The 14,280-nt window shown below is 47.7% G+C and overlaps 1 protein-coding gene and 1 long non-coding RNA gene across 2 annotated transcripts in view; one reads left to right on the top strand and one right to left on the bottom strand.

Moving 5' to 3' along the window:
* Positions 1-3,554: 3,554 nt before the first annotated feature.
* Positions 3,555-6,466, bottom strand: LOC125963090 (uncharacterized). Its single transcript, XR_007474882.1, has 2 exons — positions 6,337-6,466; positions 3,555-4,740 (listed from the first exon to the last, which is right to left on the bottom strand). It is a non-coding gene; the product is annotated as an uncharacterized LOC125963090 (long non-coding RNA).
* GPR143 (G protein-coupled receptor 143) overlaps positions 6,100-14,280 on the top strand; it is a 26,105-nt gene continuing 17,924 nt past the window's right edge. The window contains exons 1-3 of the mRNA XM_004265421.4: positions 6,100-6,605; positions 9,978-10,087; positions 11,045-11,139. Of these exons, the coding sequence (XP_004265469.2) occupies positions 6,338-6,605; positions 9,978-10,087; positions 11,045-11,139 (473 nt within the window). The 5' untranslated portion in view covers positions 6,100-6,337. The remainder of the gene's footprint in view (positions 6,606-9,977; positions 10,088-11,044; positions 11,140-14,280) is intronic.

Raw genomic sequence — 14,280 nt, 5'->3', positions numbered from 1 at the left:
TCAGAGAAACCAAGAGCTCAGCCTCTGTTTCAACATTCAAAGTTAGGGAGACTTCAGGGAGGGGTGAGGGGACGAAGGGCAGAATAAAAAGCGGCCCCCTGCCTGGGCCATGTCCACCACCCACCCGTGAGTGACCCTCAGCTGAGGTCAGGGGCCAGAGATCAAAGCTCTGCCCCGGGGGCCGGGCTCCGGGCTCCTGAGAGAACAGGAGTTGTGAGGCCAGCCTGGCAGCCTTACCTCCATCTGGAGAATTACATTTGGGGAACATCTTTTTCAAATCTTGAACGCCTTCTGCGACCCAACCTGCTTGCAACTTGGGGATAGCAGTGCCAACGAAATCGTAGCATAAAATTGCGGCACGTGGGTTCTAGTGAAAACCAGCCCAAGCAATTTCCAAGCAGCAAAAAAAGGATTCTAGGGACTTCCCTGGAGGTCCAGCGATTGAGACTCTGCGCTTCCAGTGCTGGGGGCCCCGGTTCAATCCCTGGTCGGGGAGCTAACATCCCACATGCCGTGCGGCGCAGCCAAAAAGGAGAAAAAGACAAAGATTCTACATGCGTGAGATTTCCGTGAGATCCTTGAACGGACTGATTTTCCCAAAGGCAGCATGAACTTTCTGCTCCTTCACGACGATATCGTCTGAGTGATTAGGGAATGAAGGCCTTTCTAGCTTCAAATGCCACAGTTTGAGGGGGAAAAACAATAGAGATACTTATAAGAGGTTCTCAGAGAAGGCACGATGAACTTGAATTTCTAACAAACTCCGAGGGTGGTGTGTCCCGTTAGTGAGAGCACACCGTGAGAAGCACGGAATAAAACGACAGCCAGGAGAGTCCGGACACTGTGGGAGCTCGGCAACGTTCATCCCGTTCCGCCTCTCACTCCCAGCACAACTGCAACCACACACACGAGGAGAAAGGGACTGGCCATCTGTGCATCCTGAGAGCTGAAACAATTCGGGGGCTGCATGGGAAGGAGAGGCCCTGAAAACGGAAGCCGCTACTGCTTTGGTGTTGGAGGGCTACTGATTCGGCTGCTGGAAATTCCTTCACTGGCTGCTGGCCAAAATATTTGTTTCAATTGAATCTATCTGAATTTCAAGGAATGTAGAAGTACTTGACTAGCAGTAGAAATAACAGGAAGTATCGGAGGCAGGCTTTCTGAAAGGTGGTAGAATTTTAACTGCAACGTAGAGATTTCTTCCGGGCACACAGAGCAAGTTTCTAAAAATTTAATTGACTTATGATACTTCTTTACCTTTGCATAATTGGACTTGTAGAAGGCCTGCAGGCACTATCGTGTGATTGGCTTTTATTTTATTTATATATTTTTTTGATAGGTAAAAATTGGATTTATTTGGAGAGAAACACACTCCACAGACAGAGTGTGGAGCATCTCAGAAGGTGAGATACGCTGTGATTGGCTTTTTTTTTTTTTTTTTTTTGCGGTACGCGGGCCTCTCACTGTTGTGGCCTCTCCCGTCGTGGAGCACAGGCTCCGGCCATGGCTCACGGGCCCAGCCGCTCCGCGGCATGTGGGATCTTCCCGGACCGGGGCACGAACCCGTGTCCCCTGCATCGGCAGGAGGACTCTCAACCACTGTGCCACCAGGGAAGCCCTGTGATTGGCTTTTAAAACAATAAAATTTTTTAAATTTTAGAATAATTTTAGGTTGGGACTTCCCTGGCGGTCCAGTGGTTAAGACTGCGCTTCCACCACAAGGGGAGAGGGTTCAATCCCTGGTCCGGGAACTAAGATCCCGCATGCTGCGCGGCACGGCCAGAAAATAATAGTAATAATAATAATAATTTTAGGTTTACAGAAAAGTTGCGAAGATAATACACAAAAAGCTTGTACACACTTTACCTGATTTCCCTGAATACAGCGTTCGTAACTATGGTTCTTTTGTCTAGACTAAGAAATTAACATCATTACCTTACTAGTAACTAAACTTGCGACTTCATTTGGATTTCCAGTTTGTGCGCTGATGTCCCAGGATCCCTTGCTGCACTTAGTTGTCGTGTCTCCTTAGCCTCCTCTGGCCTGTTTCTCCACCTCTCCCTGTTTTCCATGGCATGGACAATGTTAAGCGGGACTGGTCACGTATTTCATAGAATGTCCCCCAATGTGGCCTTGTCTGACATTTTTCTCACGACCAGACTGGGTTATGGATTTCGGGAGGAACTTGCAGAAGTGATGCAGCGCCCTCAGCGCATCCCATCAGGGGGTACTTGACATCCACTTGCTTGTCACTGGTGACACTCACCTTGACCTCTAGGGTAAGGTAGTGACTGCCAGGTTTCTCACTACAAAGTTACAGGGAAATTTTTCCTTTTCCTGACTCTTTTAACATCTTTATGATTCAAAAGTGTTCTGTGGGAAATCACTGATTCAATGGTAGCCACCAAGTTCATAACTGGCTAGGCTATCCCTGAGACCAGACTAAGATGCTCCAATCACAACATGAAGACACTTTAAAGCCCTGAGAGAAAGGGTAGCCAGGATAGGTGTCACCAGTGATGGCCAATTGAAAAGCTCACTAATGTTCGGAGGCTTCTGGTCTCACGTGTTTCACGAGCTACTTGTTTCTTTGCAGAGTTTTTCTTATTTTCTAAAGCAGAATCAAATACTCTTTAAAAATCTAGTAACCACACCTCACAAAAGCCCATACAGGGAATTCCCTGGCGGTCCAGTGGTTGGTGCTCTGGGCTGTCGCTGCCGAGGGCCTGGGTTCGATCCCTGGTCAGGGAACTAAGATCCCATGCGCCGCATCACGTGGCCAAAAAAAAAAAAAAAAAAGTCCATACATACTTCTTAGTTTATTATTTTGGTTTGCTTAGTTTGATAGAAAAGACCAGCGGTGGACAAATTATAGCCCGAGGGCCGGCTGTCTGCTTTTGTAAATAAAGCTTTCTTGGTACAGCGCCACACGCATCCATTTACCTTCTGCCGATGACTAGTCTGGGGGTCCCACGGCAGGGTTGGGTAACTGCCACAGAGAGCATGCGGCTTGCAAAGGCTAAAATACTTAGCATTTGGCCTCTGAAGAGTAAGTTTTCTGACCCCTGTGATAAACTAAAGAGCTGCCATGAGTTTGAAAGACTGGGGTTATCGCACACGGTTTACTCTAGATGTCCAACTAAAGGCAACACAGTGGGACCCAAAGACTTGGGGGGAAGAGCCATCACATTGAAACCACGGGCTCCCTGAGGGGACTGACTGACCCACACTTTCTCTGCCTTTCAGTCCCTCTGAGATTGAGCTGTTGTTCTGCGGTGTGTATCAGACAAATGTTTCTGCCGTGTGTGTGACCAGCTGCACGTAAGGCTGCGTCCTCTGCAGACACGCGGGAGCTCTCGCCACAAGCCAAGCTCTTGAGGTTTCTGTGGGTTTCCTATTGCCTCTGCTCACAGCTGCCTGAGTAGCAGCGAAGCAGTCATTTCAAAATTAGCCAAAGCCTGTGGTTAATGAGCGGATTTCGTCTTTTACTAGATACCTGAGATCTGACAGTCTCATGTGCATCAGGACTCCAGAGCAAAAAGCCTGCCCAGAAATAACTTCATCTCATTTTACTAGATTAGTATACTGTGCCACAAAAAGAAACATACCATTTAAACGAAGTTTGAAACAGGTAACACATATATGTGTGTGTCCATCCTATTCACTGCCCCCACCCCCAACTTCCTTGAAAGTGCAGTCACGTTCTGATGGCCTCAAATTCGGCCATCTGCGACCTGCTTCCAACTTCTCAAAAGCAGACTTCTTGTTGCTTCAAGATGGTGAGTGGAGAAAGTGCTTTCATTGGTCTGACCAGTTCGCAGACATTCACGTTGACGGGGAAATGAATCTCCAGTTCCCCTCTGGACCTTATGGCGTAATCTGCTTGGATTTGAGCATCAGCTCTACCACCTCCGTGACCTTGGATAGGTTTCCTCACCTCTTCTGGTGCTTTGTACAGAACCTAGAGATAAAAAGATGGGCCACAAGGATGGGGGTACGAGTTAAGCAAGACTTGAAGTTCTTAATGCTGCCAGCTCACGGAAGGCGGTCGGGGTAGCGATGATATTCATGTTCGTTTAGTTTCCCTTTTCCTCTCAGGACACAAATCCCACCCTCTCCTTTCCAGGGCTTGCTCGGTCTCATCTCTTCCCAGGCTGACACGGCGTAGCTGACAGATTCGTTCTGTGACCGCTGCAGAGCTGAAGCTGTACTGAGGCGCTACTTCTCAATCCATCCACTTCTGTTGTTTCTTCAGAGGAAAGGACAAGATTCCTTCAGAAGCCAAGACTCTCAGGTCTTGCCAGGTGAGGTCAGTTGCCAACAAAAACCACAAGTCAGGAGGCTCTTTGGTTTCTAAGCCTGGGTTCAAAACCCATCCATCGTGTGGAATATTTGCAGAACTACTGAACTCCCCAGGAGGCAGAAAAGGAGTTGAAGACCAAGACACAAGCCACGTCAACGCTGTTTATCCTCTTAAAGCTTTGTAGGCAACCTCCATTCTGGAGGACGCTGGGCACCTGAGTCCTCCAGGGCCTGCAGGTGTGCACGAGGGAAGCAGAGAGGCGGGGTACCTGCAGCTTGGGCTTGCGACAGAGATTGAAACGCAGTGACGCTTCTGCACAGATTGGCTCCCGGAACCTTCGGCATTGGCGCAAACGAACAGACTCTCCTTCTTCATTTTTATCTTTTAAAGCACATTCCACACACAAACTTCCAGAAGCCACTTCTGCCTTCCAAGAGCTAAGGAAATAGAAGATCAAGTGTTCAAAACAGATACTGAGATTTATGCTTTCTGAAGGAGCGGCAGACCAGCGTTTGGGGAGTAGCCCTATGATGTTTCCTACTGTTTTTACGAGCAAGCGTGTAAATCCAAGAGCGGCTAAGGTTTGGACAAAGCCGGTCTGTTCCGGACTTCTATCAAAGCAGCTGCCCCTGCTTACAGATGCGCCGGCTCAGATCTTTTTGAAGTAGTGGCACTTGGAGCTCTTGGTTAAAGGCTCTGCTTCCATCTGGCAGTGCAGCTCCCGTCTGCCTTTCACGGGTCCCAACAGAAGCCCAGTCCTGTGGTTTGCCGGGAAGAAGGCTGAGGACCTGAGCCCAAACTTTGTCTTACTTAAAACTGCAAAGCTGGTGGTGGAAATGTAGACGAGAAGACAGGGTGGGAGGAGACAGAGGAAAACAACAGGGACGCCTCACCTCTGGTTGGTTGGAAAAATTCATGTACTGCAGGGAGAGGTCAAAGTGTGTCTGCTCCTGGCTGCAACAGGCCTATTAGGTTTGCTGTTAATAAATATGATGGAGCTGGGGGTGGGGGTGGGGTTCTTTTTAAAAAATAAAGCTTTGGTTAGTAAAGCCAGAATCTAGAGGGGGCTCTTTTATTTTCAACCCTGAAGAGTTTTTAAGAAAACAGTCCACTCAGTATATTATCATTAGTACTAATATCATTTTGAAACTTTTATACATAGAGAATAAAGCATGATTTTCAATGTATACTGAAATTCATCTAGAAAGGAAAGAAGTTAAGAAAATCTGAATAAACTTGAACATTTTTTTCCTAAACAGAGGTACTCTCAAAAGCGAGTAATTTTACAATGTGAAAAACTTAACCCTACATTGTTGAGATGAGTAAAAATGGAAGAGCCCTGGAAGGTGCACAGTGCGTGTGTGTGTGTGTGTGTGCGCGCGTGCGTGTGTGTGTGCGTGCGTGTGTGTGTGTGTGTGTGTGGAGCTGGGCAAAGCAGTTTCCCCTTTCTTCAAGATTTGTTGATTTTCAGGGAAAATCTTAGCTCTAGGGGGTCGTTTCCGTATGGGAGAGCGACCCTAAAAAAGAAGTATTTTAATGCCAATCACTGCAGTCACAGTTTATGAACCTGTAAGGGATCAAAACTAGGGACGGCAGAGTCCCACACAGGGCAGATCTGGCACGAGGCATGCTTTCTTATGAGTTAAGATGAGACGGCGGTGTCGGGGTGGTGGGGGCGGGGGGGGCTCTGGATTCTGGAGAATTAACAACGCCCCACGCCTCCCCTTGGGAAGGCCTTGGTGAAAGGGGAGAGAGCTGATTTCCCCACCCCGGCGCGCTCCTTCCCCCGCCCCTCCCCCGCACCCCCCGCCCCCGACCAAGCATCACCCTCGTGACGCGTCTGCAGAGGCGCGACGCCCCCAGCAAGCCTGGCGCCTTGACTGCCAGCGCGGGGGATCGGGCGGGGGCTGCGGAGAGGCCCAGGGCACATGACGGCTCCCCCCCTCCCCACCCCCGCCAAGGGCCGGACCAGCACATGACCCGGGCCGGCCGGCGGGGTCCAGGCAGACACGAGCCGCATCCCCAGCACGGACCATGGCCTCCCCGCGCCTGGGGACCTTCTGCTGCGCCACGCGGGACGCCGCCACGCAACTGGTGCTGAGCTTCCAGCCGCGGGCCTTCCACGCGCTGTGCCTGGGCAGCGGCGCGCTCCACCTGGCGCTCGGCCTCCTGCGGCTGCTGCCCGGGCGCCGGCCCGCGGGCCCCGGACTCCCCTCGGCCTCCCCGCCGGCCACGGCCCGCACCCCGGCCTCCGCCCGCATCCTGCGCGCCGCCGCCGCCTGCGACCTGCTCGGCTGCCTGGGTGAGGGCGCGCCCGCGGGTGGGGACCCGTCCGCACGCGGTTGAGGGCGCGCGGCCCGCAGGTCGCTCCCGGCCGGGGGCGTGGATGAGCGCGCGCGGCCCCCGCCCGGGACCTGGTCGCCGCGCGGGTAAGGACGCCCGGCCCACGGGTAGGAGGGCCGAGCCGGAGGCGGCTCCGCAGGGGCCGGACTGGACGACCAGGGGACTCTGCGATACAAGATGGTCGGTAAAAGTTCCTTCGGGGGACCGTTGTTTTTTTTGTTTTTTAAACAGTTTGATGTATTTGTTATTGCACTTATAGGGAAACTTTAGACGGTGCTGTGAAGGAAAACCCAGAAAATACAATGCATCCCTAAATGTACCACTAGTGAGAGACTAACAGTTAATATTTCGTGCGCGTGCACACACACACAAAATCGTTTCCAAAATGATTTAGCAGAATCAGGAAGAAACCCATATATATATACACATATATATATATGTGTGTATATATATATACGTATATATGTATATATATTTGTATATATATTACACTTTTATTTACTTACTTATCTATCTAAGTTTGGGTTTTATACCACAGATGGGCAAACTTGCAGCCTTTAGGCCACATCCTGCCTGCTGCCTCTTATCTATGGCCCAGGAACTAAGAAAGTTTTTACATTTTAAAGTGTTTTTAGAAAAATCTAAAGAAGACGACTGTTTCTGACATGTAAATATTCCATGAAATGTAAATGGCAGCGTCCGTAAGTGGAGTCTTATGGGGATACAGCCATGCCCTGCACTTGTGCCTCGTTTGGGGGCATCTTGGCCCTAAAAGGGCAGAAGTGAGTGCTGAACAGAGAAACTATGGCCCATAGAGCCTAGGATATCTTCTCTCTGGCCCTTTACAGAGACTTTGCTGACCCCTGCTTTCAACCCTAGCACGACACATTTTACAAACCTCTATGCTAGATATTGCCAAGCATTTTAACTTTTTTATTTTGGAAAAATTTTAACATATGCAAATGTAGAGAGATTGTATAACAAACCCCCTGTACCCATCACCTAGCTTCATCTATACCCCATCCCCGTATCCCACTCTCCACTGGGTTAATTTGAAGCAGATTCCAGAATTTATATCATTTCACCCACACAAATCTCAATATATAGCTGTAGAAGATAAGAATTTTTAAAAAACATACATATCACACAGATATCACCATCACCCCAAAATAATGAAAACCAGTTCCTTAATATCACTGGTGTATGTTCAGGTGTCTCATAAATGCTATTTTACAACTGGTTTTTTCAAATCAGGATCCAAATACTGTCCATGTTTTGTAATTGGCTGACAGGTGCTGGCATTTTGGAATTGTGTTTTTCAGTCGTGTTTGCTTTTGAAGGAAAGGCTGCTGGCGGTATTTGAAGTGCCTTCCACCGCTGTGCCGTGAGGGGGCAGCAGCTTCTGGGGCCCCTTGAGTGCTTCTCTGGGCACAGGTGGCTGTGTGTCCCAGGGCCTGGCTCTCCTGTTTCTGGTTGTGTGATTGGAGACACTAAAGAATCTTGGCTTCAGATAAATGCTATGGAACCTCTAGTCACTTGCTTAGACTCGAGGAGTAAGACAGGAAGCTATAGCGATAAAATCAATTTGGTGCAGGACAATAAAATAAAAAATTGGTTTTCTTCCTGATTCTGCTAAAGCATTTTGGAAAAGCATCTTAATAATAATCTAGTTTCTGTAACTTGAATATCTGAAAATAGAGCTGCACGCAAACATCTTTTGAGGGTCAGCAAAGTAATATTCGTATATCCTTTGGCCTTTAGAAGGAAGGTGCCTGACACTGCGGGCAAATGGGCAGAAGCAGTTGTCAGGGGAAGGCTTGGTGACCAGACCTCCTCGCTGAAAAATAAGAAATACAGGGCTTCCCTGGTGGCGCAGTGGTTGGGAGTCTGCCTGCCGATGCAGGGCACACGGGTTCGTGCCCTGGTCTGGGAAGATCCCACATGCCGCGGAGCGGCTGGGCCCGTGAGCCATGGCCGCTGAGCCTGCGTGTCTGGAGCCTGTGCTCCGCAACGGGAGAGGCCACAACAGTGAGAGGCCCGCGTACCGCCGAAAAAAAGAAAAAAAAAGAAATACAGATGCCTATCTCACGGGGTGGTTTTTTTCCCCCAGTTTTTTTTTAAATATCTCTTTTTTTTTTTTTTTTTTGGCCACACCGTGCAGCTTGTGGGATCTCAGTTCCCTGACCTGACCTGGGATTGAACCCGGGCCACGGCAGTGAAAGCACAGAATCCTAACCACTAGACCACCAGGGAACTCCCTCCCCAGTTTTACTGAGACATAATTGACATATAGCACTGTATAAGTTTAAGGTGTACAGCATAATAACTTACATTTATCATGAAATGATTACCACAACAAGTTTAGTAAATATCCATCACCTCATATAGATACCAAAAAAAAAAAGTGTTTATCGAGCTCAAAGCAGAGCTCTGGACTGAAAACGACAAAGCACTACGTGGACGCAAAGCATTATTTTTGTTATCTGTGCTTAAGAATGAGAAGCTATATCTCAGGCTTTTAGTGTTCATACTCACACTTTTAGTGGTATATGACACAGTGTATATTTGGTAGCATGTGACACAGTGTATATTTCTGTATGTGAAATACACACACAACACTAGTGTGTAACTCTGTACTGCTCACAGGTCCCCTTGAGCAGGGTGTTACATAGTGAATGCTTAAACAAAGGCTATCTATCGAATTACTTAACAAAGAACCCTAATATATGCCTTACGTGTGTATACTGTGTTGAGGAGGATTAGATATTTGGGTCAAGTAGCAAGGAAAACTCAAATAATAAATGGCAAAAGTAGATTATCAAGAGCTAATTTGTGAAAATCTTAAATGTATATTTTTTAAAGAATGAAAGAACTATCTTTTTAAACTTCAGAATGTGCTTTCTCAATCATTCTTTTTTATGTGAGGACTAGTTAACTTGGACATTAAAAATATAGCCAAGAAATATAAATTGTTATTCACATAATCACTTCTGGATGCCAAATAAACAAACAGACAACGTTAGGGACAGCACTGTGGCTAATGGTGGCTGAAGTTGAAATCAAAGTGCCTGGGATTGCTCCACTACCATAATAATTATTTTCTGAGTCTTATTTTTTTCTCTGTCTCTCTGCACACACCAGCGTGTGTTTCTTTCCTCCCTGTCTCCCTCACATCTTTCTCTTTCCCTTCCTATCTATCTGTCTATCTGCCTATCTGCCTATCTATCCATCCATCCATCCATCCGTCCATCCATCATTTTTACAGAGTCAACAAGTCACCTTTAGATTTGCATTAGGAGCAGATACAAAGCATCACCTGATTCTCCCTTAGGTATCACAGTCCGGTCTACGGTGTGGTTAGGCTTCCCGAGTTTCGTGGACGACATCTCAGCCGTGAACGGGACAGACGTGTGGCCCACCGCCTTCTGCATGGGGAGTGCAGTAAGTGTACCTCCCCTGGTGTCCCCCTTCCCTCCCCTTTGCCCCGTTCCGTTACGCTGTGTCCTCAAAGTGTGGTCGCATCCCTCCCGCCAGCCCACTGTAGCTTTTAGAAATGCACACGCTCAGAGCCCTCACCCCACTGACCAGGGACCCTGGGGTGCGGGCCGTCTGTGATTTAACAAACCCTCCAGGGGCCTCTGACCCACACTCCAGTTTTAGAACCACTGTGCTAGTATGTTTGCCATCCCCACCCTTAAGCACACATTCAATCCTTACCTTAGATCCAGCCACAATCAAAACCAGCTGGGCAAAAAAAGAAAAAAGAAAAAAAAAAGTTACTGATTTAATGGATGTATTTACTTAACAAAATATATATTTAAAAATAGCCATTTGCTCATCCATATTGCTCTGTCCGCCAAGTTAACACTCCAGTGAATGACCTCAAAGGACACTGGTACCCTGTTGACCCGCCATCTGTGCCACAGCCGTCAGCATCTCTCCCTTCCTCCCCTCTGTTGCTTCCCAGCTGCATCCCGATGGAGCCTCCGTCTTAGTATATAGATCTCGTGCTGCTTCTAACGTACGGAGTCCCCCCCGCCCCCCCCGCCCCCCGCCTTCCTTCTACTGGGAAGGTCCTTCCTGCCCATCCTCCTTGGTCCTCAGCAAAAGGGCTTCTGGTTCAAAGAGCTTCATGCCGGGCCAAGCCGCACACCTGAGCCCTCCATCTCCCTGACCACAAGCGTAGCACAAGGCAGGGCTCGCTGGGCCCGGTGCAGCTGCGCAGACAGGGCACCAAGGCGCACGCCCGTCCCAGGCCACATCCCAGCCTGGGTTTCCAAGCCTCTCCGGAGGGCTTTCACGTGCTGCCCCGTGACGTCAGAGGAAGTGGGCGTCTGCCAGCTCATTTCACGGAAACCCATGTCCAGGAGCTTTGATGCCGGGTCTTCCCGATTACAGATGTGGATCCAGCTGCTGTACAGCGCCTGCTTCTGGTGGCTGTTTTGCTATGCGGTCGATGCCTACCTGGTGATCCGGAGATCGGCGGGACTGAGGTATTCAGAGCAAGCCGGCTGGCTTCTGCCCTAGTTTGTTGCCTGAGGGAAGGTTGGAGACACCGCTGAGCGCTGCATCTCTGTATGGCAGACACAGCTGATCAGAACCTTTCAGCTGACCCCTCCACCGAGAAACGTCTGTGCAGCTCATTTTTATAAAAGGCTGAAGGCACAATCGAAATATCGAGGATTTCTCCGGGTGCCCCCTACCAGAAAAAAACAGGATTTTAAAACCCTGAAAACAGTATTTCAATAGATTAAATATTTGGAACACGACAAAGACTTAAAAAAAAATAAGAATTGGCATGAAAATAAAAAATTCTGATGGTGTCTAAAGGTTTAGGAGAAAAGTTCTTAGATGTATGTATTGATACAGGATGCTAAATACAGAGCCCAAGGGTTCTGGAGCTGCCAGGGGCTGCCTGGGAGGAACCCAGGAAGGGTTAGTGCCTGGGTCCCGGTGGGTTCAAATTCCTGCCCCATCACTCACTAGCTGTGTGACGGTTGGCAAGTGGCTGAACCTCTCTGGACTTCCGTTTTCTCAGCTGTAAAACAGTACCCACCTCAGGAGGTTCCTGGAAACAGTAAATGTGATAGTACCCGTGGATGGTTACGGATGGAGCCTGGCACGTAGCAGGCGCTCCGTAACTGGGAGCTGGGGTTGGAGCTGGGCTGTGCACGTTATGGAGGAGACAGAAGCACAGAGAACCTACGTGCCAAAGAGAAGCAGGAGGGCAGGCGGGTGTCCTGGTCTCCTGGCTCCAGGCCCAGGAACGATGGGTCCCCGACCAAGTTCGTGGTGCACTTCCATTAGGCCCCCTTTGCATGGAGCCCTTGTTTGCTTTTTTCTTTTTAAATAGCTTTATAAAGTTCATCTGTTTAAATGTATAAAATCCATTGTTTGTGAGCATATTCACAGAATTGTGTAACCATAACCATTATTTGGCTTTATGACGTGTTGTTCATCCCCCAAATCTCTGTACTGGTTACTAGTCATTTCCCATTCTTCCCTCTCCCGCAGCTCCTGGTAACTTCACATCTACTGTCTGTCTCTGGATTTGCCTGTTCTGGACAGTTTCTGTAAATGGCATCATACAATATGTGGCGTTTTGTATCTGGCTGGTTAAACTTGGCCTGTTATTTTCGAGATTTATCCATATTGTGGCACGCAGCAGTTCTTCATTCCTGTGCGTTGCTGAATAATATTCCATTGTTTCGCTATCTGCCTTTTACCCGTTTATCAGTCACTGGACTTTTAGGTTGTTTCCATTGTTTTGACTGTTACGAATAATGCTGCAATGAATATTTGTATGCAGGTGTTTGTGTGGACATATGTTTTCGCCATATACTTATGGGTATACACCTTGGAGTGGAATTCCTGGGTCATATAGTAACTCTGTATAACCTTGTAAGGCACTGCTGAACTGCTTTCCAAAGACTCTGTACCATTTTACCTTTGCACCAGCAATGTGTAATGGTTCCAGTTTCTCCGCATCCTTGATAACAACACTTGTTTTCTGTGTGTTTGGCTTTTTGAGATTTTAGCCATCCTGCTGTGTGTGAAGTGGTATCTCATTGTAGTTTTGATTTCCCTGATAACTAATGATGTTTAGCATCTTCTCATGTGCTTATTGGCCATTCGTGTACTTTCTTCGGAGAAACATCTCTTCGCTTCCTTTTTCCAGTTTTTAACTGGGCTGTTTGTCTTTTTTATTATTGAGTTATAGGAGTTCTTTATATATTCTGGATACAAGTACCTCATTAGATATATGATTTACAAATATCTTCTCTCATTCAGCAGGTTGTCTTTTCACCTACTTGGTGGTACCTTTTGAAGCATAAAAGTCTTTCATTTTGATGAAATCCAGTTTTTGTTTTTTCTCTTATTTCTCGTGCTTTTGCTGTCATCTAAGAAACCATTGCCTAACCCGAGGTCACAAGGATTTATACCTTTGTTTCCTTCTGAGAGTTTTATAGTTTGAACAATTTTATTTAGATCTTTGCATTAATTTATGTGTGGAGGTGAGGATAGGTCCGCCTTTATTCTTTTGTAGGTGGATATCCAGTTGCCCCAGCACCACTGGTTCAATAAATTCACTTTTAAAACCAACGTGAGTAACCAAATAAAGACCATATTAAGCTATAGACTACACTGGGCAGTCTTAGTGAATCACCACTCTAAGATCCTTGGTATTCCTGACGTATATCACATCATCATTCACTTTGTCTCTCTGGCCTGAAATTTAGTACTCTCTTCAGTTTTGCGTTTCTTTCTTCTACCTTTTTGCCTTAGTTCCCAAGCTCTTACACATCTGTACAAAACCGAGGTATACTTGGTTGTGAAAATTCTGTAGGGAAGACAGTTAAGGTTAAAGGTTGCCAACCAGGTATATCAGTGAGAATTAGTTTTGGCTACATAAAATACATAAAACAATAGTGACTTAAGATAGGAATTTCTCTTTCACGCTGAAAGAGGCCAGAGGTAGGCAATCTAGGGCTCTTATGCTGGAAATCAGGGACCCAAGCTCCTTCTCTCTTTCTGCTCCACCATTCTATTATGTGACTTCCATCCTCAAGGTATCATGGCCCAGTATGGCTGCTGGAGCTCCAGTCATCACATCAGCATTCCAGAAAACAGGAAGGAGGTAGGGGGCAAGGCAAAAGGGGCCTGTTGTCCCCTGAGCCAGATCCCTTTAAGCAGGGACCTGTTTTAAGCAGGCCTGCTGTCCATGAGAGTTTTACACAACAATAGCATTTTCATGTTATTGGCCAGAACTTAGTTTTCTGTCCACACTTAGCTGTAAGAGGAGGTAGGAAATACAGTTGATTACCCAAGCGTGCTGCTGCTCTGCCTGACATCCAGGTTCTGTTGCTGAGGAAAAGAGGGAGAATGACTTTGGGTAGGCAGCAAGCAGGAGGAGACCTTGTCCCAGAAGTTGAGTGCAAGTGGGATGGTTCCCTCACTCAGTTTGGGAGGGATCGGAGCTAGGATACAATTAGAGGTCTCATAGACCACCACTCAGTTGTGGAGATAAGAGGAACCTTGGAGCACCGAACAGAAGCTAGAAGAGTATGTCTCCTGCTGTCATAGGAAATGCACCTCCACCCGTGAGGGACTGGAGTTGGACAGGGCTGAGTGAC

The sequence above is a fragment of the Orcinus orca genome, chromosome X (genome assembly GCF_937001465.1).
Source record: "Orcinus orca chromosome X, mOrcOrc1.1, whole genome shotgun sequence".
Lineage (NCBI taxonomy): Eukaryota > Metazoa > Chordata > Mammalia > Artiodactyla > Delphinidae > Orcinus > Orcinus orca.
Note: the sequence above shows the minus strand (reverse complement) of the source record. Positions and strands in the feature narration are given on the sequence as shown.